Source organism: Muntiacus reevesi, chromosome 7, assembly GCF_963930625.1.
Source record: "Muntiacus reevesi chromosome 7, mMunRee1.1, whole genome shotgun sequence".
In the NCBI taxonomy this organism is placed as follows: Eukaryota; Metazoa; Chordata; class Mammalia; order Artiodactyla; family Cervidae; genus Muntiacus; species Muntiacus reevesi.
The window spans coordinates 88,349,216-88,375,607 of record NC_089255.1 but is presented as its reverse complement, the minus strand read 5'-3'; the positions used below and the strand labels follow the sequence as shown (position 1 = coordinate 88,375,607).

General features: G+C 37.3%; 1 protein-coding gene across 5 annotated transcripts in view; it reads left to right on the top strand.

Annotated features, from left to right (window-relative positions):
- Positions 1-26,392, top strand: part of CEP128 (centrosomal protein 128) — a 452,993-nt gene that overhangs the window by 334,677 nt on the left and 91,924 nt on the right. For all 5 annotated transcript variants that reach the window (XM_065941397.1, XM_065941396.1, XM_065941392.1 and 2 more), the window contains one exon: positions 22,352-22,401. In XM_065941397.1, coding sequence (XP_065797469.1) covers positions 22,352-22,401 — 50 coding nt within the window. The remainder of the gene's footprint in view (positions 1-22,351; positions 22,402-26,392) is intronic.

Here is a 26,392-nt window from a genome sequence, read left to right as displayed (position 1 = left end):
CTTTATATTTTGATCTCCAAAATCACTGTGGATGGTGACTGCAGCCATGAAATTAAAAGACACTTACTTCTTGGAAGAAAAGCTATGACCAATCTAGACAACATAGTAAAAAACCAGAGACATTACTTTCCCAATAAAGATCAGTCTAGAAAAAGCTATAGATTTTCCAGTAGTCATGTATGGATGTGAGAGTTGGACCATAAAGAAAGCTGAGCACCAGAGAATTGATGCTTTTGAACTGTGGTGTCGGAGAAGACTCTTAAGAGTCCCTTGGACTGCAAGGAGATCAACCAGTCCACCCTAAAGGAAATCAGTCCTGCATATTCACTGGAAGGAGTTGCTGAAGCTGAAACTCCAATACTTTGGCCACCTGATGTGAAGAACCGACTCATCTGAAAAGACCCTGATCCTGGGAAAGGTTGAAGGTGGGAGGAGCAGGTGACAACAGAGGATAAAATAGTTGAATGGCATGACTCGATGGACATGAGTTTGAGCAGCTTTCTTGAGTTAGTGATAGACAGGGAAGCCTGGCGTGCTACAATCCACGGGGTCGCAAAGAGTTGGACATGACTGAGTGACTGACCTCCTGGGGAGAAAAAGACAACAATTAAATATACAAATAATGTTTCATTATTTAATGAAATAATGTCAAAAAGGACCTAGAAGAAAATAAAAGCAGGGTATGTTAAGATAGAACTAAGGTGTGTATTATTTTAGATCTTTTTAGTTCAGGGAAGTCCTCTCTGATTTGGTGATATTTGAGCAGAGACTTAAAGGAAGTGAAGGAGTGAATGGGAAGTTTGTTCTAAGCAGAAGACTCAGTCTTATCAAAGACCCTGTGGCAGTGATAATGACATATCCCCAAAGAGCAAGGATGCAAAGGACTAGAGATGAGATTGCAAAGAACAGAGAACTGATGGAGGTGGTGACAGGATGGTTGAACAGATGAAGATAGAATTTTATAGTGAAACAGATCACCAGCCCAGGTTGGATGCATGAGACAAGTGCTCGGGCCTGGTGCACTGGGAAGACCCAGAGGGATTGGGTAGAGAGGGAGGTGGGAGGGGGGATCAGGATGGGGAATACATGTAACTCCATGGCTGATTCATGTCAATGTATGACAAGACCCACTGCGGTATTGTAAAGTGATTAGCCTCCAACTAATAAAAATAAATGAAAAAAAAAAATCTACTTAGGAAATGTGGAAAAACTATTGAAATGGTAGTCCTTCACATGTGTCTTCTACTTTTGTTTCTCACTCTGTCTCCCTCCTCCTCCTCTAATTTTATGTTTTTCTGGTTTCCTTGGTCATGCTTATTCTGCAGCTTCAACCTTTTCTTAGTAAACACTTATCTTCTTTAAGGTATATATTTATTTTGAAAGTGAGCTGCATGTTTGTCTTCAGATACATAGCCTTTGATGTTCATAAATGTTGTATATATAAATCATGTATGTAGTTATATAGTATATATATATATCAAAATCAGATCAAGGTAGAACTGTAGAGAGTACTATTTTAGATCTTCTTAGACCAGGGAAATCCTCTCTGATAAAGTGACATTTGAACAGAGGTCTCACATGTGTAATGACACAGTGTTCAAAAGCCAGAGACTCCTGTTCTCTACATATATTTATATATGAAAGTGCTGGGGGAAAGAGGCCATTGTTTGAGAGTGGATCCCTTGAGGTTCATTACAAACTTCTAGACCTGGCTAACCCCTCGGGATTAGACTACAAATACAGTACATTCTGTTTCCCAAACAAAGATAACAGTTTATACTTTGGGAACTCTAAACAATGAATATTTTCCTTTCCGTTCCCTGCTTTATAAACCTGAACTCCCTTCAGTCTGTCAGTTATGATTATATGTACTGTTCCCAGCTAATGCAAATAAGGGAAGCTGCTGATGGAAAGAGGAATTTTAAAGAGACTTCCAGAAGTATTGTGGCAACGTGAAATCGATTCAATCAGGATACCCATGAAACTCACAGAGCCTGGCTTTTTTAATATATCTATAAGTCACCCTTTCCTTCTCCACTATAAATCACCACTACCATCTAATTTCTGATCCACGCTTTTTGCATTTTATGGACTTCTTATTCAGTCAAGATGCTGCAGATCCGAAAGCAAAAAAGGCAAAATGTTTCTATTACCATTCAGTGATCAACCCTAGTGGGAAAGGAAAAGCTAATTAAAATCTATGAAAATGAAATGAGTAACCTTTAAAGATATGCAGTAGTGTGGCTGGTGTTAATATGACAATTTGTTAATGGGATAGACAGTTGTAATCAGTATTAAAAATTACTTGAGGCTTTTTTATGTTTGGCAAAAGTTACTAATTAAAGGAAGCAATGACCTGTGAGATTATCCATGAAAACCATTTGCCTTGTGAATATAACACCTAAGAAAATACTCATTTAAAATTTTTCTTTTCATGTTGTAACCTTACTTTGGTGACTGTTTTGGTTTACTTTTATTTTCCTATTGCTGGTTGGTTGGGTATTTGTTGAATCCATTTGTTTAAATGGGACACACATTTTTAATTCTTATAAATGGGAAGGGACTAACCCCCCTAAAATCCTAATTCTCCCTATCCATGTACTAGGTTTGGTATTCTTTTTTTTTTTCCCCATTTATTTTTATTAGTTGGAGGCTAATTGTTTGTATTCTTGACTGCCCTTTAGAAGGTCTGCATGAGGCCTGGTTCAGGAGAAAGCTGTCCTTTGAGGACATTCATGGCCTTTTTTTTTTTGCCATGACACTGACAAGAAAAGCAACAGATCTGACAAATGAAAATATCTGTGTTAGATAGTTCATTTTTTTAAAAGCCCATTTTGTGAAATTTTTCTACTACCAGATGAAGCAGTTGATTTGTTTATTAGAATTAAAAAACAACTCTGAATAAGAAGATAGAAAAGAATTACTGTAATTGTGAGCATTTGAAGAATAAAAAGGGAAGATTTGTAATTATCTAAAAGTGTGTTTACGCTGAGTGTAAAAGAAAACAAATAGATATTATAGGTGAATGAGAGTGAATTTGTCGCATGTTCTTATTATCAGTCCTAACAATAAGGATAATTACTTAAACTAAGTGAAGAATCTATTGGGGATGATAAAAAGCTTTGAGGAGATGATTGTCATCCATATTAATTCTGAGTAATTGTTATTCTCCCACTGAGGCACTCAGCTAAGAGACAACAACTCACGTTTAGAGATCTTACAGCAATCTACTAAAATATATTGCTTAACATTTCCGTGCTGGAAAGATTTTTGTAATAACCTAGTCCACTCCCATTATTTTATTGATGTGATCACCATGGCCAAGAAAGATTATTCTTGACCATTCTTACAAATTATTATTTGTGACCATTATTCGTGACCATTCTTACAAATCTAGCTAGCTAACAAGGAGCAGAAAAGAGCTAGAATCCAGGTCTCCTGACTCTCATTCTGCTATTTTTCCATCATACCGAGTAAACCGTTCCTTCTTCGGGTGAACTTGATTGAAACTTAGTCCTGAATCTCAGATTACTGATTTGGCCTGTATAGTCACTGGTTGTCCTAATTTTCAAGTTATCCTGTTTTCAAGTCTGACTAGATTCTATTGACTTTTGCCAAAATATAAGTAGATGGATAAGATTATATATCCAAGTGACTATGACACCAAAGCTTATAACCTATATTCCTTAGCATGTCCATTTTTTTTTCTTTTTTTCTTTTAATAATAGTAGAGTATTAAACCATATGCTTTGCTCTAGAAATATGGGTAATTGTCCTTGTCTAGGAAAGAGAAGATGGTTGTCTGAACTAGGGCAGTGTAATAAGGATGGATAGATGGTAAAGGATATTTTGAGGTATTAACCTCAAAGCATAATTAAATAACTTTTGATATCCATTTTCTGTCAGTTTTTCTAAAGCACTTCAGAATGTTTATAGTTAAACTTTTTATCTTATGGTTGATCTATTCATGTGAGAAGTAATACCAAGAGATTCCATTTTCAGGAAGATTAGAAGAGATAAATTATATATGAATAACATAAAATGTAATGAAATAAATTGTAGTTGTAACTTCAGAATAATTATATTTTACAATTACTATAATAGAAAAAACAAAGTATTTGGGGGACACAGAAACTAAAGCATTTAGCTCCAAGAATATGAGTGGTGTTTGGGTATGGGTAGTTGGTGAAAGACAACAGAGGATGCTTGCTTTACCTGGGATCTGATGAATGGCTTAGATATTTTCTAGGTAGGGAAGTCTAGGAAGGACATTATAGATCATACAAGAAGATATGGCAGTGCTGAGAAAAGATAATGCTCTTGGGAGTAAATTTGTAGACATATCTTTTATCTGTCTCAACATGGGGAATACTAGATGTCTACATTTCATTATTCCTTCAATAGAAAAATATCTTACACAACCAAGATATTGGCATCAATACGGCCAATATACAGAACATTTCATCAATACCAAGATCTTTCATGTTGCCTTTTAGAGCCAGCTACACTCACTTTTCTTCTACCCCCACTTAACTTCTTAACTTCTGGCTACTATTAATCTGTTCTCTGTTTCTATAATCGACTTTTCTATATGTTCCATTGGTCTGTGTGTATACACCTCCACCAAGACTATACAGCCTTGATCACTGTTGCTCTGTAACAAGTCTAGAAGTAGAATACACTGATTTCAACCAGTTTACTCAATTGTTTCAGCTCTAGTTCCTTTATCTTTCCATACAGATTTTAGAATAATCTTGTCTTTAGATTAAAAAAAAATTACAAGAATTTTTATAGAAATTCTATTGAACTTTTCTATCAATCTGGAAAGAAATGATATCTTTATAATGTGAATCTTCCAGCCCATGAACTTGGTATTTCTCACCAGTATTTGCATACAAGTCCTTCACATGTTTTGTTAAATTTATACTTAAGTGTTTCATTTGGGAGGGGGTCCTTTAAATTGGTGTTTTAATTTTAAATTTTGGTTTCTGCATGTTCATTCCAAGTATTTTGAAACATGATCTCTTTTTGTTTATCTTTCTTGTATACTGTACTTTGCTGTGTTCACTTAATGATTTCAGGAGCTAGTCTATTTAGGTTTTTGTGTTAGAGTCTTTGGGATTTTCCCTAAAGACAATCATGTTGTCTTCAAATAGGGACACTTTTATTTATAAAATCTTTGTTTCCAATCTGTATATGTTTCATTCCCTTTTCTTGCTTTATTGCATTGAAGAGATAATACAATATCATGATGAATAAGAATTGTGAGAAAGAGAGCATTCTTACCTTATTTCTAATCTTAAGGGGAAAACATTTCATCTTGTATCATTAAGTATGATGTTAGGTGTTAGGTTTTTTATAGATGCTCTTTATCAAGTTGAGGAAGTTCTGTTTTTTCTGATTTTGTAAAAAATCATGAATGTATGATGAATTTTGTAAAATAATTTTAGGTATCAACTGATCATGATTATGTGATTTTTTTCTTTAATCTGTTAAAATGAAGGATTACATAGATTGATTTTTGAATATTGAACCAAGCTTGCATCCCTAGAATAAACTCAACTTGGTCATGATATATAATTTTTATATACTGTTAAATTTTATTTTCTAATATTTTGTTAAGAATATTTGCATCTGTATTTAAGAGGGAGCTGCAGTTTCCTTTCTTTTTCTTTTTTTAATTGTATATTTTTGGTGGCAGGTTGATCCTAACTTGATAAAATGAATTGGGAAGTATCCCTTATTTTCTGTTTTCTGGGAGAAGTTGTGTAAAATTGGTGCTAATTCTTTTTTAAACATTTGGTAGACTTCACCAGTGAAACTTTCTGGTCTGGAGATTTCTTTTCTGGGAATTTTAATACTACAAATGTAATTTCCTTAATAGTTACATGACTATTCAAAGTATTTATTTGTTGTTGGTAAATTATGATACTTTACCTGTTTTAAAGAAGTGGTTCATTTCATCTGAATTGTCAGATTTACACATGAAAAGTTGCTCATAGTTCTCCCTTAATATGCCTTTGCTCTCTGCTAGTCTGTAGTGAGAGCCCCTGTTTAATTCCTGATGTCACACGTATTCTCTGTCTCTCTCATCCACCTTGCTAAAGATTTGCTAGTGTTATCGGATTATATAAGGAGCACCTCTTTGATTCACTGATTTTTCTCTATTGTTTTCCTGTTCTCAATTTCATTGATTTCTGTTGTTAATTTTTTTTTTTTTTTTTTCCTTTTGGTGCTTGGGATTTATTTTCTTCTTTTTTTAGGTTCTTGATGTGGGAGCATAGTGTATTTATTCAAGATATTTCCTCTCCTCTAAATATGCTTTATTTCTATAGATTTCCTTCTCTTCACTCCTTTGGCTTTGTCCTGCAACCTTTGATATGTTGTGATTTCATTTCATTCAGTTTATAATATTTTTATCTCCCTTGAGATATCCTCTTTGACCCATGTATTATTTGAAAGTGTTTAGTTTCAATGCGTTTAGAGGTTTCTTTGTTATAGTTACGCTTATATATACCCTTGATGATTTTTTGTTAAGCTGTAATACTGATTGTTGAGGGAGGGATGTTCAAATTTCCGATTTGAGTTTTGAGTTTTTCTGTTGTTCCTTTTGGTTATATCACTTGCTAGATTAACCCTTTTTACCATTATAAAATGTACTTTTCTGTTTCTGGTCATTTTCTTTGCTCTGGAATCTACTTTATATTAATATAATAATCCCTGCTTTTTTTTTTTTCATTGATATTTACATGGTGTATGTTTTTTCCATTTTTTACTTTCATTCTGCCTGGATCATTATATTTGAAGTGACTGCCTGATAGACAGCATATGGTTAGGGCCATAGGTAATGTCATGGATAAATAGCAGAGTAGTGATTAATCCAGTCTGCCCATTTCTATCTTCTAACTGGTGTATTTAGACCTTTTTTTTTTGGCCACACTGGGTCTTCCTTGTGGCGCACAGGCTCTTTGTTTCTGCACTCAGGCTTTCTCTAGCTGCGGTGAGCAGGGGCCGCTCCCTAGGTGTAGTGCACGGGCTTTTCGTTGTGGTGGCTTCTTCTGTTGCAGGCTTTAGGACGCGTGGGCTTCGGCAGTACTGGCGCACTCGCTCAGTAACTGTGGCACGTGAGCTCTGAGCATGCCGGGTTCAGGAATGTGGTGCCCTTTGCCTTGCAGCCTGTGGGATGTTACTTCCCGGACCAGGGATTGAACCTGTGTCCCCTGCACTGGCGGGTGGACCCTTAACCACTGCTCTCCCAGGGAAGGCCCACAGACCACCTTTATGTAATGTGACTACTGATGTTAGCACTTATGTCTGCCTTTTTTTTTTCTTGTTGTTTTGTTTTCTATCTTTTTTTTTTTTTTTTTTTTTTTTTTTACTATTTCTCTGCCTTTTTTCTGTCTTCCTGTGGGTTATTTGAGCATTTTTTAGAATTCCATTTTTTTTTCAGAATTCCATTGTGATTTATCAATTCTTTTTTTTTTTGGATCTTTTTATGTAGCTTTTATAGTGGTTGCTGTAAACATTACACTACATATACATAGCTGTCAAAGTCTACTAGTACTGTCATTTTTTCAATTTGAAGTGTAGAAAACGTTCTTCCTTCGTGTTCTTTTGTCCTTCCTATTTGTAATTTAATTGTCTTACATATTCTTCTATATTCATTTAGAATAACATCATATCATATTAAATTTATTATGTCAACTATCAAACATAATTTTAAAAACTCAATAGGAGAAGGCAAATCTATTGGATTTATTCATATATTTGATTACTATGTTCTTTTTTTCTTCTTGATCTTTTAAGATTCTTTTTTCATCTCCTTTCAGGGACTTTCCTTTAGTTGTTTTTTAAGTGTCAGTCCCAACAATAACAGCTGTTGACAACTAATTATCTTAATTTTTCTTCCTGAAAATGCCTTGAATTCACCTTTAGTCTTGAAGGAGATTTTCACTGCATACAGGACTCTTGAGTTGTCATTTCTCCTTCTTTCAGCATTTAAAAAATGTTATCATCTCAATGGATTCTAAAGAGAAATTTGCTAGAATTCTGTTTTCCTCCTATAACTATGGTATCATTTCTCTCTCATTGCTTTTAAGATTTGTTCTTTTTTTTTTTTTTTTTTTTTTATTTTTTTAATATTATTTTATTAGTTGGAGGCCAATCACTTTACAACATTTCAGTGGGTTTTGTCATACATTGACATGAATCAGCCATATAGTTACATGTATTCCCCATCCCGATCCCCCCTCCCACCTCCCTCCCCACCCGACTCCTCAGGGTCCTCCCAGTGCACCAGGCCCGAGCACTTGACTCATGTATCCCACCTGGGCTGGTGGTCCGTTTCACCATAGATAATATACATGCTGTTCTTTCAAAACATCCCACCCTCACGTTCTCCCCCAGAGTTCAAAAGTCTGTTCTGTATTTCTGTGTCTCTTTTTCTGTTTTGCATATAGGGTTATCGCCACCATCTATCTAAATTCCGTATATATGTGTTAGTATACTGTAATGTTCTTTATCTTTCTGACTTACTTCACTCTGTATAATGGGCTCCAGTTTCATCCATCTCATTAGAACTGATTCAAATGAATTCTTTTTAACGGCTGAGTAATATTCCATGGTGTATATGTACCACAGCTTCCTTATCCATTCATCTGCTGATGGGCATCTAGGTTGCTTCCATGTCCTGGCTATTATAAACAGTGCTGCGATGAACATTGGGGTGCACGTGTCTCTTTCAGATCTGGATTCCTCAGTGTGTATGCCCAGAAGTGGTATTGCTGGGTCATATGGCAGTTCTATTTCCAGTTTTTTAAGAAATCTCCACACTGTTTTCCATAGTGGCTGTACTAGTTTGCATTCCCACCAACAGTGTAAGAGGGTTCCCTTTTCTCCACACCCTCTCCAGCATTTATTGCTTGTAGACTTTTGGATAGCAGCCATCCTGACTGGCGTGTAATGGTACCTCATTGTGGTTTTGATTTGCATTTCTCTGATGATGAGTGATGTTGAGCATCTTTTCATGTGTTTGTTAGCCATCTGTATGTCTTCTTTGGAGAAATGTCTGTTTAGTTCTTTGGCCCATTTTTTGATTGGGTCGTTTATTTTTCTGGAATTGAGCTGCAGGAGTTGCTTGTATATTTTTGAGATTAATCCTTTGTCTGTTTCCTCATTTGTTATTATTTTCTCCCAATCTGAGGGCTGTCTTTTCACCTTACTTATAGTTTCCTTTGTTGTGCAAAAGCTTTTAATTTTCATTAGGTCCCATTTGTTTATTTTTGCTTTTATTTCCAATATTCTGGGAGGTGGGTCATAGAAGATCTTGCTGTGATTTATGTCGGAGAGTGTTTTGCCTATGTTCTCCTCTAGGAGTTTTATAGTTTCTGGTCTTACATTTAGATCTTTAATCCATTTTGAGTTTATTTTTGTGTATGGTGTTAGGAAGTGTTCTAGTTTCATTCTTTTACAAGTGGTTAACCAGTTTTCCCAGCACCACTTGTTAAAGAGATTGTCTTTTTTCCATTGTATATCCTTGCCTCCTTTGTCAAAGATAAGCTGTCCATAGGTTCGTGGATTTATCTCTGGGCTTTCTATTCTGTTCCATTGATCTATATTTCTGTCTTTGTGCCAGTACCATACTGTCTTGATGACTGTGGCTTTGTAGTAGAGTCTGAAGTCAGGCAGGTTGATTCCTCCAGTTCCATTCTTCTTTCTCAAGATTACTTTGGCTATTCGAGGTTTTTTGTATTTCCATACAAATTGTGAAATTATTTGTTCTAGTTCTGTGAAAAATACCGTTGGTAGCTTGATAGGGATTGCATTGAATCTATAGATTGCTTTGGGTAGAATAGCCATTTTGACAATATTGATTCTTCCAATCCATGAACACGGTATGTTTCTCCAACTGTTTGTGTCCTCTTTGATTTCTTTCATCAGTGTTTTATAGTTTTCTATGTATAGGTCTTTTGTTTCTTTAGGTAGATATACTCCTAAGTATTTTATTCTTTTTGTTGCAATGGTGAATGGTATTGTTTCCTTAATTTCTCTTTCTGTTTTTTCATTGTTAGTGTATAGGAATGCAAGGGATTTCTGTGTGTTAATTTTATATCCTGCAACTTTACTATATTCATTAATTAGCTCTAGTAATTTTCTGGTAGAGTCTTTAGGATTTTCTATGTAGAGGATCATGTCATCTGCAAACAGCGAGAGTTTCACTTCTTCTTTTCCTATCTGGATTCCTTTTATGTCTTTTTCTGCTCTGATTGCTGTGGCCAAAACTTCCAACACTATGTTAGCAGAAAGTTGTATAAACGTGAACCCAAAACAACAAAGTAAATGACAACGGGACCACACCTATCAATAATTACCTTAAATGTAAATGGGTTGAATGCCCCAACCAAAAGACAAAGATTGGCTGAATGGATACAAAAACAAGACCCCTATATATGCTGTCTACAAGAGACCCACCTCAAAACAAGGGACACATACAGACTCAAAGTGAAGGGCTGGAAAAAAATATTTCACGCAAACGGAGACCAAAAGAAAGCAGGAGTCGCAATACTCATATCAGATAAAATAGACTTTCAAATAAAGGATGTGAAAAGAGACAAAGAAGGTCACTACATAATGATCAAAGGATCAATCCAAGAAGAAGATATAACAATTATAAATATATATGCACCCAACATAGGAGCACCGCAATATGTACGGCAAACACTAACGAGTATGAAAGAGGAAATTAATAGTAACACAATAATAGTGGGAGACTTTAATACCCCACTCACAACCATGGATAGATCAACTAAACAGAAAATCAACAAGGAAACACAAACCTTAAATGATACAATGGACCAGCTAGACCTAATTGATATCTATAGGACATTTCACCCCAAAACAATCAACTTCACCTTTTTCTCAAGTGCACACGGAACCTTCTCTAGAATAGATCACATCCTGGGCCATAAATCTGGTCTTGGAAAATTCAAAAAAATTGAAATCATTCCAGTCATCTTTTCTGACCACAGTGCAGTAAGATTAGATCTCAATTACAGGAAAAAAATTGTTAAAAATTCCAACATATGGAGGCTAAATAACACGCTTCTGAATAACCAACAAATCATAGAAGAAATCAAAAAAGAAATCAAAGTATGTATAGAAATAAATGAAAATGAAAACACAACAACCCAAAACCTATGGGACACTGTAAAAGCAGTGCTAAGGGGAAGGTTCATAGCATTACAGGCACACATCAAGAAACAAGAAAAAAGCCAAATAAATAACCTAACTCTACACCTAAAACAATTAGAGAAGGAAGAAATGAAGAACCCCAGGGTTAGCAGAAGGAAAGAAATCTTAAAAATTAGGGCAGAAATAAATGCGAAAGAAACTAAAGAGACCATAGCAAAAATCAACAAAGCTAAAAGCTGGTTTTTTGAAAAAATAAACAAAATTGACAAACCATTAGCAAGACTCATTAAGAAACAAAGAGAGAAGAACCAAATTAACAAAATAAGAAATGAAAAGGGTGAGATCACAACAGACAACACTGAAATACAAAGGATCATAAGAGACTACTACCAGCAGCTCTATGCCAATAAAATGGACAACTTGGATGAAATGGACAAATTCTTAGAAAAGTATAACTTTCCAAAACTGAACCAGGAAGAAATAGAAGATCTTAACAGAGCCATCACAAGCAAGGAAATCGAAACTGTAATCAGAAATCTTCCAGCAAACAAAAGCCCAGGACCAGATGGCTTCACAGCTGAATTCTACCAAAAATTTAGAGAAGAGCTAACACCTATCTTACTCAAACTCTTCCAGAAAATTGCAGAAGAAGGTAAACTTCCAAACTCATTCTATGAGGCCACCATCACCCTAATTCCAAAACCAGACAAAGATGCCACAAAAAAAGAAAACTACAGGCCAATATCACTGATGAACATAGATGCAAAAATCCTTAACAAAATTCTAGCAAACAGAATCCAACAACATATTAAAAAAATCATACACCATGACCAAGTGGGCTTTATCCCAGGAATGCAAGGATTCTTTAATATCCGCAAATCGATCAACGTAATACACCACATTAACAAATTGAAAGATAAAAAACATATGATTATCTCAATAGATGCAGAGAAAGCCTTTGACAAAATTCAACACTCATTTATGATTAAAACTCTCCAGAAAGCAGGAATAGAAGGAACATACCTCAACATAATAAAAGCTATATATGACAAACCCACAGCAAGCATCACCCTCAATGGTGAAAAATTGAAAGCATTTCCTCTGAAATCAGGAACAAGACAAGGATGCCCACTCTCACCACTACTAAGATTTGTTCTTTATGTTTGGTTTTCAGAACTTTGTCTCTATTTAGAATATATTTAGAGTAGATCCAGAGTTTGAAAGGCCTAGGAAGCCTAGATCTGGTTTATTAGTAGGTGCATAAAGAAACAAGTACAAAGACTTGTGATTTCTATAAATTGAAGATGATCAAAGAACACATCAATCAGCTAGAATTACTATAGGCCCCAAAGACCATACCCACTTGTACCTTATAAGTCTAGAACCTAAACAAAGTCCAAGATACAGGAATTTAAGTAAAAGCCAAACTTTCCACTAGGTGAATTTAATTTGGAGATACTGTTTGTAGGGAGGAACATGATTTTATGCCTGAATTTGAGCACATGAAATTTATTCTTGAAGTGGTGTTTAGAACAGATCATAACTGTCTCTTGCTCATTATGCTAATTGTCACATGAAGTCCTTTTAACCAAAATAGCCCTTAAACTGATTTAAGGCAGATAACTTGTTTCTTAAGATATTCTTACTTTTTCTGCTCTTGTTGCTAGATGAAATATTAAAAATCTTCATAGCTGACTTAGTTGAAACCTCCATTCTGTATCTTGGCGTTTCTTTACACCAGAGCCAAGAATGAGGCAGAATGGGGCAGATTATTCTGTTGTTTTCCATAATGTCACAGTTTTTTGTGGAGAAGTTGTTTTAAATCTCTAAAGTTGTCAAGATGGAAAGTTTCACCAGAAATGAACTGACATCAAATAAAACATGAGTACCTGTATTTGGATGTTTTACCACATGCCTAAGACAGACAGTGGATTATAAACCTTTCATTTATTGGACCATTTGGGCTCCATCTGTAGACCAGCATGTTGTTTCAGCGTCTGAGACAAACCACAGAGGATAGACATACTTTTTGAATGTTGTTCTTCATTTTAACCTGTGTGTTTTCTGTGGTCAGGCCCGATGAGAAAACTCTTAACTTGCTGTGGTATATCCAGATATGTACCAGTGGGTGGCGGTAGATATGGCCGAGTTCTAAATAATGTAGCTACCAGTTACGGATGGAATCCAAACGCAGAGTGCTTGAGGGCTTGTCTGGCTTATTTGTTTCAAAATGCAGGTGATTATTTTTCTAATTTTGGCAGGTATACTAAAGGTAATTATTACTATATATGTGTACACATATATATAAACTCTTACTATGTACCAGACTGTATTAAGTGTTTTACTAATGTTAATTTATACACTTTCACACTATATTAAGTGTTTTATTTATGTTAATTTTAAAGCAATACATTTTATTGTTTTTTGAGGTTTTTTTGTCTAATGTATAATCATAATGTTACTCATTTATCTTATTTACCTTTACTGGTGTAAAAAAAATAGGCAAAACATTTGCTGGCAAATGTTATATTAAGCTGAGGAACTATTCAACTATCACCTATTCCTTTAAACAAATTTTTTTCTGCTTTCCTGTTGTGAGATACTATATATGTTGTATGTTGAACACATTTTGCCAAAAACAACTGCTTTCTCAAGTGTTTAGGTGTTTGCTTTCCATCACAGCCACATCGTTTGATGTCACTCCCAGAGTTGAGGCATTTTATTGTGGACTGTCGTTGCTGCTGCTGCTGCTGCTGCTAAGTCGCTTCAGTCGTGTCTGACTCTGTGTGACCCCATAGACGGCAGCCCACCAGGCTCCCCCGTCCCTGGGATTCTCCAGGCAAGAGCACTGGAGTGGGTTGCCATTTCCTTCTCCAATGCATGAAAGCGAAAAGTGAAAGTGAAGTCGCTCAGTCGTGTCCCACTCTTCGCGACCCCATGAACTGCAGCCCACCAGGCTCCTCCGTCCATGGAATTTTCCAGGCAAGATACTGGAGTGGGGGCCATTGCCTTCTCCGGTCGTTAACTGTAGCTCTTCTCATAGATGGCTGATGTTACTCAAGTGCTTTAGCAAAGTTTCCTTTTAGTTTGGGGAGACATTGGAAAATGTATAGGCATTTATGGCAGAGCTTGAAATACTGTGTCATGTCAGTAGAAATCTCGAAAGGCAAAGGAAGATAGTCACTGTTTTGAGAAATAAAGTATTGTACCCTGGTCCAGTTCAGAAACCCTAGGTTCAGGTTTACACACTTCTGTTCACTAGTTATGTGATGTTGACAAAGCTTTTAATCTCTCGGAGCTCAGTCCTCATCTCTAAGATGTGGGAAGTGGGTTAGAGCAGTGAGCAGTGATTCTCAGCTAGCACAGTGGGGGCTTTATAGCCATATCACAGTCCCGCGGAGGTTGATGCCAGGATGAGAGGGAAGTCCAGTGGTCGGGCCTCCAAGCCCTTCACTTCTGCTTCCACCAAAGCTGCTTTCTTTTAGCTTTTAAAATTGTTTGTCTATGCTATACACTTGAAAGTGTGTGTGACTTCATTCATAAGAATTCTACTTCTTTTTTAAAAACAAAATAAAAAACTTTGGCACTAGGTTAGTTCAGTGATCCCTAAAGTATCAGCAATCCTGAATAACTAGGGAGCCAGGAAAAGAAAAGAGAAATGGCCGTGTCTTCAGCATGTAGATAGTATCTGGAGCATCTAGTATATAACAGCAGGCGGCTAGGTCCATTGTTTGTGACCTCTTAAGGGTTGTGATGTGTTCTTTAATTTGATTAATTCCATTGTACCACAACTACCACCCACAAAGAAAAGTGGCACAGATTTACTTTTTACAAATTACTCTTTTGAGAATTTACATTATCTATTGTTTTCCATGGGTTTTCCACAGAAATTTCACAGGAATTATATTATCTATTATTTTACATTATCTGTTGTTTTCCACAGGCTTCCCTGTAGCTCAGACAGTAAAAACTCTGCCTGCAATGCAGGAGACCCCGGTTCAATTCCTGGGTTGGGAAGATCCACTGGAGAAGGGATAAGCTACCCCCTCCAGTATTCTGAGGCTTCCCTGCTGGCTCAACCTGGTAAATAATCTGCCTGCAATCCGGGAGACCTGGGTTCAATCCCTGAGTTGGGAAGATCCCCTGGAGAAGGGAACAGCTACTCACTCCAGTATTATGGCCTGGAGAATTCCATGGACTGTATGATCCATGGGGTCGCAAAAAGTTGGACACGTCTGAGCTACTTTCGCATCATGTTGTTTTCCACAAATGTTAGGATATGTAGAGTAGCATTGAAAAGGAGCACTAAAATACTAATGGGATAAGGAGCCAGAAACTAAATGCTTTTCCCTAAACTGCAGTCACTGTTTCACCATATTCTTCTGCCACTGCTACCGTGTCCAATGCTGTTGTTATAAATGCTGCTGAGTCTGAAACCCTTGTTTCTAGAACTTTCTCTCCATTACCAACTAGGCTGAGTTATAATATGGATGAGATATTCTTAGTGAAATTTAGGGGAAAAAAACAAAAATAAAAACCTACTTCTTTCTAAGCTTGATCTCCAACCTTTCTGTGAAGGATCAAGCTGCTAAATGACTTATGCACACCTGAACAGGATTCTCCTTTTAAAAGCAATTAAACAACCAACCTATCTGTTTCCTTGGCTACTAGGAACCAGAATCAACATTAAAAAAGTGTCAAGCCTCCTTAAATAGCCAGACCACTAGCAAAGGAAGTGGTGGAAGACAGTTTCAGCCAGAAACATGATCATGATATATTACCCTGTGTGTGCCAGAGAACTGAAACGTGGACGAAAACAGAACAGAACAACAGGATTCTCCGCTTCTCATCCATAATGTCCTGCTTTTTTAAGTGGGACTTGTTCCCTCCTCTAATAACCATATGTCATAATGAGTTAGTATCAGCTCATTTAAACTGGCTCAAGCCAGTCCAAAAAAAATACACAGGATGGCTGCCCTTTTCACCAAAAAAAACAAAACACCTCTCACTTACTGATGTTGATGGAAGCCCATTTCGCCACAGCAATTTGCATGGCAGTTGAATCGCTGTTTGTGTTGAACAGCAAACCAGAGAATAATAAAGCAAAGCAGGAACATGCCAGTGGTGAGCGAGGGAGCGGAGAAGCCCTTCAGCTTTTTCCACGCTGATCATTTGTTCTAAAGCCGGGAGGAACAAACGGCAAGTTTGCTCATTAGAACTAGGTGTCACAGCGCACTCGATTGTCACAGCATTGTGTGACATCAACTTTTCAGGGGTCTCACCTGTGTTCTCCCCTCTCATGTCTGTTTGCAATAGAGCAGTCGCTTCTCAGCGAGGCCTAGTAGCCATTTTTCATCAGCCCAGGTTAACAGCCCTGTTCATCCTTACAAATGCATATACTTGAACAATGCACCTAGCAAGTGAGCAAATGAATAAAGAAATGATATAGGCAGAGAAGGGTATTTTGGGGACCTGAGTTAACTAGCAAAGGTGGGTAAGCAGTGGTTAGGGAAGCTGTGGATATAAAGACATCAAAGCCCTCGTTGTTGACATCAGTGGCCTCCTAAGATAAGTGAGATGAATACAAATGTGTGTACATAAAAAATAACCATATGGAACTTCCTGGTCATCCAGTGGTTAAGAATCCATATGCCAATGCAGGGGACATGGGTTCAATCTGGGAAGGTCCCACCCGCCTTGGAGCAGCTGAAGCCAGAGCGCCCTGGAGCCCATGCTCCACGAGAGACGCCATCACAGTGGGAAGCCCTCTCGCCACAACTGGAGAGTAGCCCCTGCTCACTGCAACTCAAGGAAACCCATGGGCAGCGATGAAGACCCAGTGCAGCCATAAATAAATACATTTTTAAATTATTTTTAAAAAAATGAAAAACAAAACCATATGAAGAAGCAGGTTGTTAAGTACTGAGTGGCACTAAAGAGATGAGCTAGGAAGATGCGAGAGCAGAGCTCTAGCTGTGGCTGTAGCTCTAGGTAATTGCAGGCAAGCAGTTTGCCTTCTTGGAGCTTCATGTCTTCATCTATTTATTACAAAATGAAATGTTTCACCGTGAAATACAAAGTTCTTGCTAACCCCAAGTTCTCCAGGTTTCTGCACAGAGATAAGAAGTTTCAGCATAACCACATCCCCAGAGACTTTTAGCAATGACAGCAATGCAGTTACTACTGAAAAAAAAGAAAAACATTAGAAGTAGTTATGTGGCCTTCAGATAAGGGCAGATCTTGTCCTCAGCCAATTCTGTTTCTTGACTCCTTTTTCTTCCCTGCCAGCTTCATTGTTTGTACACATTCCTTTGACATAGGAGAAAATAGCACCTTGGAAGCACCAGGCTTATCTAAGCTTGCAGCTTCAGAAGGAGAATTCTCTCTTGGAATCCATATTATTCCCTAAAAAAAGGATTCCTGCTGATATTTGCTTAGCTTATATGCTTGGGGAGGTAAGGTGCCCTGTCAGGCCAGTCTGGGTCATGACCTAATTTTGTGGCCAGAGAGATAGGCCTTTTGACTGAAAGTTTCACAGGAACCACATGGAGAAGAACATGAAGTTCTCAAAAGGTAGGGATTTGACATAAAGACAGAAAAAGAACAGTTGTCCACTTATACTCTTGATAGAAGCTGGGATGAAAATCAGTGGGGGTGAACAGAAGGGGCGTTCTATATTTTAAGTCAGTTATAGGAATTCCATGGTAGTTTTGTAAAGTCATTCAAAATCCAACATTGCCATTAGTATTGGCTTTTTGGAAGAACAGTGTCACCTTTATGTATTTGAAGAAAACCAAGAGCATAATTTTTAAATTGTGATAGTTCTATGAAGTTCTAAGGATAGACTGAACTCCTTTACATATATATTTTATCAAATATGTGAGTTGAGCTTGGGTATATAAGAGATTCAAAACCCATACTTACCCAGTTAAGTTTTAGCTAAGAAGATTGGTGTTTTCCATACCAAGTTGACCCTGGAAGAACAAATCAGTTTTCTTTAATGGTTATACCTCACTGTCCACTGTTCCAGCTCCATTGTTTCATTGTCATGTCATTCATCACAAGGGGCTCAGCTCTGAGAACCTCCTATATCAGTAAGTAGTGGAGCAAAATGGCCATGGCCACACAGGGACACAGTAGTGATTTTGTATCTCACAAATACTTTCTTATTAAAAAAATTTTTAATTGACGTTTAGTTGGCATACAATATTGTATTAGTTTCAGATTGAGGGCAGAAGGAGAAGAGGGTGACAGAGAATGAGAGGTTGGATGGCATCACCAACTCAATGGATGTGAGTCTGAGCAAACTCTGGGAGTTGGTGGACAGGGAAGCCTGGTGTGCTGCAGTTCGTGGAGTCACAAAGAGTCGGACACAACTTAGTGACTGAACAAAAACAATACAACATAGTAATTTGACATTTATATACAATACAGATTGATCACCATGATATGTTTAGTAAACATCTGTCATCATGCAAAGCTGTTGCAGTTTTATTGACAATATTCCCTATACCATACATTTCATCACAATGACTTATTTATAACTGGAAGTCTGTACCTCTTAATCCCTTTCACTTATTTCATCCAACCTTCCCACCCACCCCTAGATTACCAGTTTGTTCTCTGTATCCATGAGTTTGTCTGTTTTGTTTTGTTTGTTTGGTGTTATGGATTAGTTTTCAGATTCCACATGTAAGTGAAATAATATGGTATTTGTCTTTCTTTCTCTGACTTATTTCACTTAGCTTAATACCCTCTAGATCCATCTGTGTTGTTACAAATGGCAAGATTTCATTCCTTTTTTTATGGCTAATATTTCATCATATAGATGTATCACATCTTCTTTATTGATTCACAGATACTTTCTTACACAATATACAAAAATAAACTAAAAATGAGTTAAAGACTTGATAAGATCTGAAGCCATAAGACTCATAGAAGAAAACATAGGGATATCTTAGCAGTATTTTTTGGATGTGTATCCTCAGGCAAGGGCAATGATAAAAAAAAAAAAATGGGACTAAATGAAACTGAAAAGCTTTTGCAGAGCAAAGGAAATCATCAACAAACAAGCAACCCACTGAGGGGGAGAAGATATTTGAAAATGATATATCTGATAAGGAGTTAATATCTAAATTATATCAATATAAAGAACTCAGACAACTCAACTACAAAAAAAAAAAATCTGATTTAAAAAATGGGCAGAGGAGCTGAATAGACATTTTTCCAAGGGAGATATACAGATGGCCAGTATACACTTAAAAAGATGCTTAACATCACTAATCGTTAGGGACATGCAAATCAAAACCATAATGAGATATCACCTCACACCTGTTAGCATGGTTATTATCAAGAAGACAACAGAAACAAATGTTGGCAAGGATATGAAGAAAAGGGAACCCTTGTGCACTGTTGGAATGTAAGGTGGTGCAACCATTGTGAGTAATAGTTTGAAGGCTTCTCAAAAAATTAAAACTACAACATCCATATGATCCTACAGTTCCCCTCTGGGTATTTATCTGAAGAAAATGAAAACACTAAATCCAAAAAGATATATTCACCCCTATGTTTATTGAAGCATTATTTACAATAGCCAAGATATTGAAGTAATTTATGTCTCACAAATATTGAAGAGAGTTGTGCTGAAGATACAGTTCCTAAAACCATCTGTTGTTTTGGCCTGTTTGATATCCATACCTCCTCCTCTTGTTAATAGTACCCTGATGTTTGGAAACAGTCCTTTCTGGTCTTCATCCAATTCTCCTGGGATTATCAGTGAAAGTGTTTCATACTTTCCCTTGGCCAAGCAGTAAGCAAGAGATCTAAGCTAGTCTCATTAGCTCTTCTCTGTATGGAATTCCATCTTGAGTGGAGTAACGTGAAGATTAGTGTTACCAGTCTAATGCCCATTAGCTCATGCTACCTACATTCCTACCCACCCAGATCAGTTGTTTTTCTCTCCAGAATCTGGATCATTTTTTCTATTATCTATTGTTAGTAGATGTATTGGTTAATTAATCTTATAGCCTTCTAATACATTCTAAATGCTTGCTCTTCAGTTTGCATGTTCAGTTAGCTGATTTTTATCAGTGAGCAAGTGCTGTGTAGCAAAACAACCCCCAATTACATTTATTCCATAAGTCATGATTCTGTGAGTTGAAATTGGTATCGGGCTTAGCTGGGCAGTTTGTCTGGTCTCAGTTGGCTCCCATCACCATCAGTTATATCATCTACCAGGTCTCCTGAAGTTTCAGGATATTGCCTTCCCAGTTATGACACAGACCAGTGTGACTTGTTACCCACTATACTACTGTTTCCTGCTGCATCTAGTAGCATTTGCTAAAAACATTTGCATTTGCTCTTCTGGGATATACATTGAATTATTGTATGTTGTATTTTCCTTTTATGAAGCCAGATGACTAACAGTGAGTCATCTGGCTTCTGGGCATTTGCTGGCTACCAGTTGGGGCAACCTGCAGAGTTTCAGGAATGGAAAGAATTCTGGACCATGTGTCTCTTGTCACCTAGCAGGCTGGCCTGGGCTTGTTCAAATGGTAGTGACAGAATACCACGTGGAAAAGTGAAAATTCACAGGGCCTTTGGAACTCAGTGTGGATCGGCACACACTTGCTTCTGCTGTTTCCTATTTACCAGATCAAGTCAGAGCAAGCTTAGATGCGGGATACATGTGACCTCTTAGTGAAAGTAGCTGCTGTGTCACAGTGTGGGTAAGTAAGGATAAAGGAAGCGGAACCACTGCGGACACTTAACTTCCCACGCGGCCAGTTGGTTTCTGTACCTATAGCTAAAAATTCTGATGTGCCAACAAAAAACCTTTAAATATAAAACCCTAATACATTGACATTCTCCCGCAACTTTCTTGATGTAACTCTGATTTTGGGTGCTTTGGGAGCCAACATCAGCCATCTACAGGTACAAAGCATAACCTGACTTTTATCCCTAATCCCACTACATAGTGTCTTAAGGGAATTGCCTGACATTCCTCTGTATTTCTCTTCACTGTGCAGTCTCAAAAAGGCATCATCATCAATTATATCATCCACCAGGTCTCCTAAAGTTTCAGGATATTGCCTTCCCAGTTACGACACAGGCCAGTGTAACTTGTTACCCACTATACTACTGTTTCCTGCTCCATCTAGTAGCATTTGCTAAAAACATTTGCATTTGCTTTTCTGGGATATACATTGAATTTCTGTATGTTGTATTTTCCTTTCATGCAGCACAGCCTCTTGGTAAGCTATATACATCACAGAGAGAGGCAAACACTAATCATAATGTACTCTGCTGTAGGCATTTTTTACCGGTTTTCACCCAAGTTCTAAGTCAGCCCAGCCCTCCCTGGGTTTGTGAGGTCTAATAAGATCATAGTACAGGGTGGTATGGCTGCGGGCAGAAGATTCTGCTTGCCAAGTGCATTTTCCTTTATAGCAAGTTCATAAGTTAATGCAGGACACCGAGACACCATGCCTGTACACATGGGTTTAGACAGAACTCTTGAGTCAACTGACTCCCCTTCCAGCCACTGATTTCTCTGAGATGGTGCCAGACGGTTGGTCAGATGTGGCTTCAGCGCTGCCCACCCTCTCAGTGTGAAATGATAATTAATATAGCTTTACAGTTAAGGGTGTTCTCTTTCCATTAATAACACCCATTATTCCAGGGTGTTTTAATTTGGTTGTAAAAATTGACTCTGGAGGTGGAACTTGGCTTGGGAGCTTATTCTAAGAGCAAATGGTTTGTCTCTATTTTTTTCTTTCAAAAGAAAAAAGTTTTGTTTGTTTTTTTTTTTAAGAAAATTTTGTTTTGTTTTTGAGTTACATAATCATTAGACCAAATTTCTAAAGCATTGGTATGATGTTGGACTTGTACTTGAGTTGGTTTCCTTTTTTGGTATCTCCACCAGACCGCAGATCGCCCAGGGCTTCTCAGCTAGCTTAGACATGGCAGGGCCCAGATCTCTGCCATGTATCATCATCTGGGATCGGAGGACATTCCTTTCTTATTGTTTCTCATACTTCAACATCAAAGTCTCTTTCTATGCAATAGTTTATGCAAGCTACTGACTGAATAAACTTTTGATACTAAGAGGCAATGCATTTTTATATTATATTTTAACCGGTATTTTGCTTTCTTATTTTAGATCTGCTGGAGGAGACTCATAGAAAAGATGAAGAAATGGAATCTCTACAGGTAAATTCTCCAGTGGGCAGGAACCTTTGGTTTAAACATTTGTTTTCACTCTGTTAGCCTATATCATAGTCACATTCAGATCACTATGGCAAATGGAGTTTAAAAAATAACCTTTAGAACCCAGCTTGGAATTTACTTTGCTTTGGAAGTGTTTGAGAGCATTCATAATCTCTGAAAGCAGAAAGTCAACTCCATCTCTATGTACTCTTGAAAGGAACCATTTTTTTCTTGGTAGAACTTAGTAGGAACTGCAGCATTCAGAAATGAAGCAACATCTCTGTAAAGTCCTTTCTCCTCAAACAGAGCTAGTGAATGAGAATGAATTCATGGAATCTGCATTTTCAAGTGAAATCAAAAGTATTCTGACTCTATAAATATCATGATATTATTACCAGTGACCAACCAAGAATATTAACACATCTGTTGAACTTAATACTTTACCTTGTATGCCTCTCAATTCACTATGGATGTATGCACATTTCTTGGACTGGAAAATTGTGTTTGAAATATTGCATTCAAATTTTAATTGGCATTTCCATGGTATGAGCAATTGATGTTAACTTAGCATCTGACAGAAGTTCTCTCTTCCTTTTACATAGGCTGAGTTACAAATGGGTAACTTGAGTGTCTATCTTGATTAGGGGAAACATAATCAGTTATACTCACATGACAGAACCAATTCATTTAATATCACACTGGGGATTAAGAACAGTAAATACTTTGGACATTTAGAGTTCTTCCTGAGCCTGGAGCCGCAAGGCGGGGCTGGAGACTGATATAATGAGCTGGCTTGAGTGCTTTAGGGGTAGAGATGTTTGCTTCTGGTGAACAAAGGACAGGTTAAGCAAAGCTCACAGAGCAAGGGAAATGTTCTCTTATTGGGGATTCTTTTATTTGATAATTGTATCTGGTGAGAGAAAATTGTATAACTGATCTGAAAAATGATTCAAAGGAGTGTAGTATACCTAATAAAATACCTAATTTTATTACTGCATACCTAATAAAAGTCTCATGTGTTAGCCACAATTTATACAGCTTAAATTCTTTTAACACCTTGTGCTATATTCAGGTATAAAAAGAAAGAGCCCTGGTTGGTCCAGTCTGGGGCTAGGGGAAAAAATCTCAAGTGTATACTTGCCCTGTCTCTGAGAAATTAATATCAGCAGTACTCGTTGTTATAAAGAGTGAAAGTTTATACACTAATTGTATATAGTGAAAAAGTGATAAAGGCTTTCTGATGCCTTTTGATTATGCCCTATGTTTGTCTTTAGCCCCAGAATACCACATATAAGCATATTTATTGAGTACTTAGTACATATCTGGCCTTTTGAAATGGCATCATAAACCTTTTTGAGTTTATTTCTCTCACAATATGAATGTTGGAACTAGAAATCCTCTTAAATTTAATAGCCTGTGTTGCTTCTCAAATATTTATTAAGTCCTGGCAGCATTTTCCACCAGAATGTCCGCTGAGTGCAATGGAATGCCCCAGCCAACTCACTATGGGCACTTAAAGATGTAGAGTATCCAGTGTGAGGTCCAGTGCAGAAGAGTTCAGCGTTGGCACTTTGTGGTGACAATTAGTGCCTAACATGAACACTCCATTAAGAACAAAGAAGGGAGTACCTCAGAGTGCACGGAGTGCAGAGACATATCCCAGAAAGCCGTGCACTTTAAAGACTAGAAGAAAATGCATTGCAAAATACCTCCATTCGTGAATTTCCATATGCAAATATAAATAGTACAAGAGATATTTTTGAGAAGTCTGTTAAAGTATACAGATTGAAGTCTGACAATCACAGAGAAAGACAAAATGGTTTTTAAAAATGATAGCACTAAGTACTAGATATTGACAACTTGGCTCTGCTTCTGATTCACTGGGTAACCTTGAGTTACTCAATTAACTTTGCTGTGCCTATTTTCTCATCTGTTATATAAAATCATAAAACTGTCTTCCAAAAGTGTTTAGTGTGGATTAGATTATCCCAGAAGGGAGAGCTAAATATTTAATTCCAATTTACCACGTTAGCAGATCCCCATGTATCCAAATTGAAGTCAATTTTATTTACTCATTATCATCATATAATTATGTATAACATCCATTCTGCATTTAATGTTATCCTCCTTAAGGATAAGGGGTGTTTATTTATCTCTAAACACTTCCCAGTTTCTAAAAGTCAAAGGTGCTCCATTTACTCATTGAAGAAATGTTCCTTGAGCAGCAGTTCTATGCAAGGGATTGTACTGAACAAGCTGCTTATACTGGGTAGTTTGTTGCCCTTTTATACCAAAATTAATGAAAAAAATATTAAGGAGGTGTTTATAATAAAATATTAAAAATTATGTTAGAGAGAATGTTTATATCATTGTGGGAACATATAACAACCCCCATCTTTGTTGGAGATAAGGGTATGTTGGGTGCAAGTACAGAGGGTTGAACGTGGGTAGAAAGAGCAGGGTTGGAATGGAATCCAGGTAGGCTTCTCAACGGAAGCCAGTGTTTAAATGATAACCAAGAGTTAGCATTGGTAGTTGTAGAGTAAAAGTAAGTTCTAGGCAGTAGGAAGGATATGGGAGGACCTAAGGAATCAATTTCATTTTTAAGGACCTGAGAGACTAGCAGTATGGTGGAATGCAGCATCTGAAAGAGGAGAGGCAAGGCAAGAATTTGTAAGATAAATTAGAGGTCTAAAAGATCTCATAAAGGAGTTGGAATTCTGTCTTTAGTATGTGAGAAACCCTTTAGTAAAGAGTTTCAAACAGGACAGCAATATGATCAAATTTACATTTTTACAAAGTAACTGGCTGTAGAGTCTAAAATCACTGGGGGCGGGCAAGATTGAAACCAGAGAGACTGATTAAGCAGATGTTTGTGAGACTGTTGGGAAGAGATGATGCTGGCTTGAGTCGGCTGATAGCAGAGAGAGTGAATGGGTGGTTTCTTAATATATTTTAGGGTATAAAAATTTAGGGCACTATTAGATTGTTGCTGTTGCTCAGACACTCAGCCATGTCCAACTCTTTGCTACCCCATGGACTGCAGCACATCAGGCTTCCCTGTCCTACACCATCTCCCAAAGCTTGCTCAAATTCGTGTCCATTGAGTCAGTGATGCCATTCAATCATCTCATCCTCTGTTGTCCCCTTCTCCTCCTGCCTTCAATCTTTCCTAGCATCAGGGTCTTTTCCAGTGAGTCCGCTCTTTGCATCAGGTGGCCAAAGTATTGGAGCTTCAGCTTCAATATCAGTCCTTCTAATGAATATTTAGGATTGATTTCCTTTAGGAATAACTGGTTTGATTTCCCTGCTGTGCAAGGGACTCTAGAGTCTTCTCCAGCACCACAGTTTGAAACCATTACTTCTTAAGTGCTAGCCTTCTTTATGGTGCAACTGTCACACTCATACATGACTACCAGAAAAACCATACCCTTGACTATACAGACCAACCTTTGTCAGCCAGGTAATGTCTCTGCTTTTTAATACGCTTTCAAGGTCTGTGATAGCTTTTCTTCCAAGGAGCAAGCGTCTTTTAATTTCATGGCTGCATTCACCATCTGTAGTGATTTTGGAGCCCAAAAAATAAAGTCAGTCACTGTTTCCATTGCATCCCATCTAACTGTCATGAAGTGATGGGACCAGCTGCCATGATTTTAGTTTTTTGACTTTTCAGTTTTAAGCCAGCTTTTTCATTCTGCTCTTTCACTTTCATCAAGAGGCTCTTTAGTTTCTCTTAGCTTTCTGCCATAAAGGTGGTGTCATCTACAAATCTGAGGTGGTTGGAATTTCTCCTGGCAAACTTAATTCCAGCTTGTGCTTCATCCAGCCTGGCATTTCTCGGGGTATACTCTGCATATAATTTAAATCAGCAGGGCGATAATATGCAGCCATGACGATCTCCTTTCACAATTTGCAACCAGTCCATTGTTCCATGTTTGGTTCTAACTGTTGCTTCTTGACCTCCATACAGATTTCTCAGGAGGCAGGTCAGGTG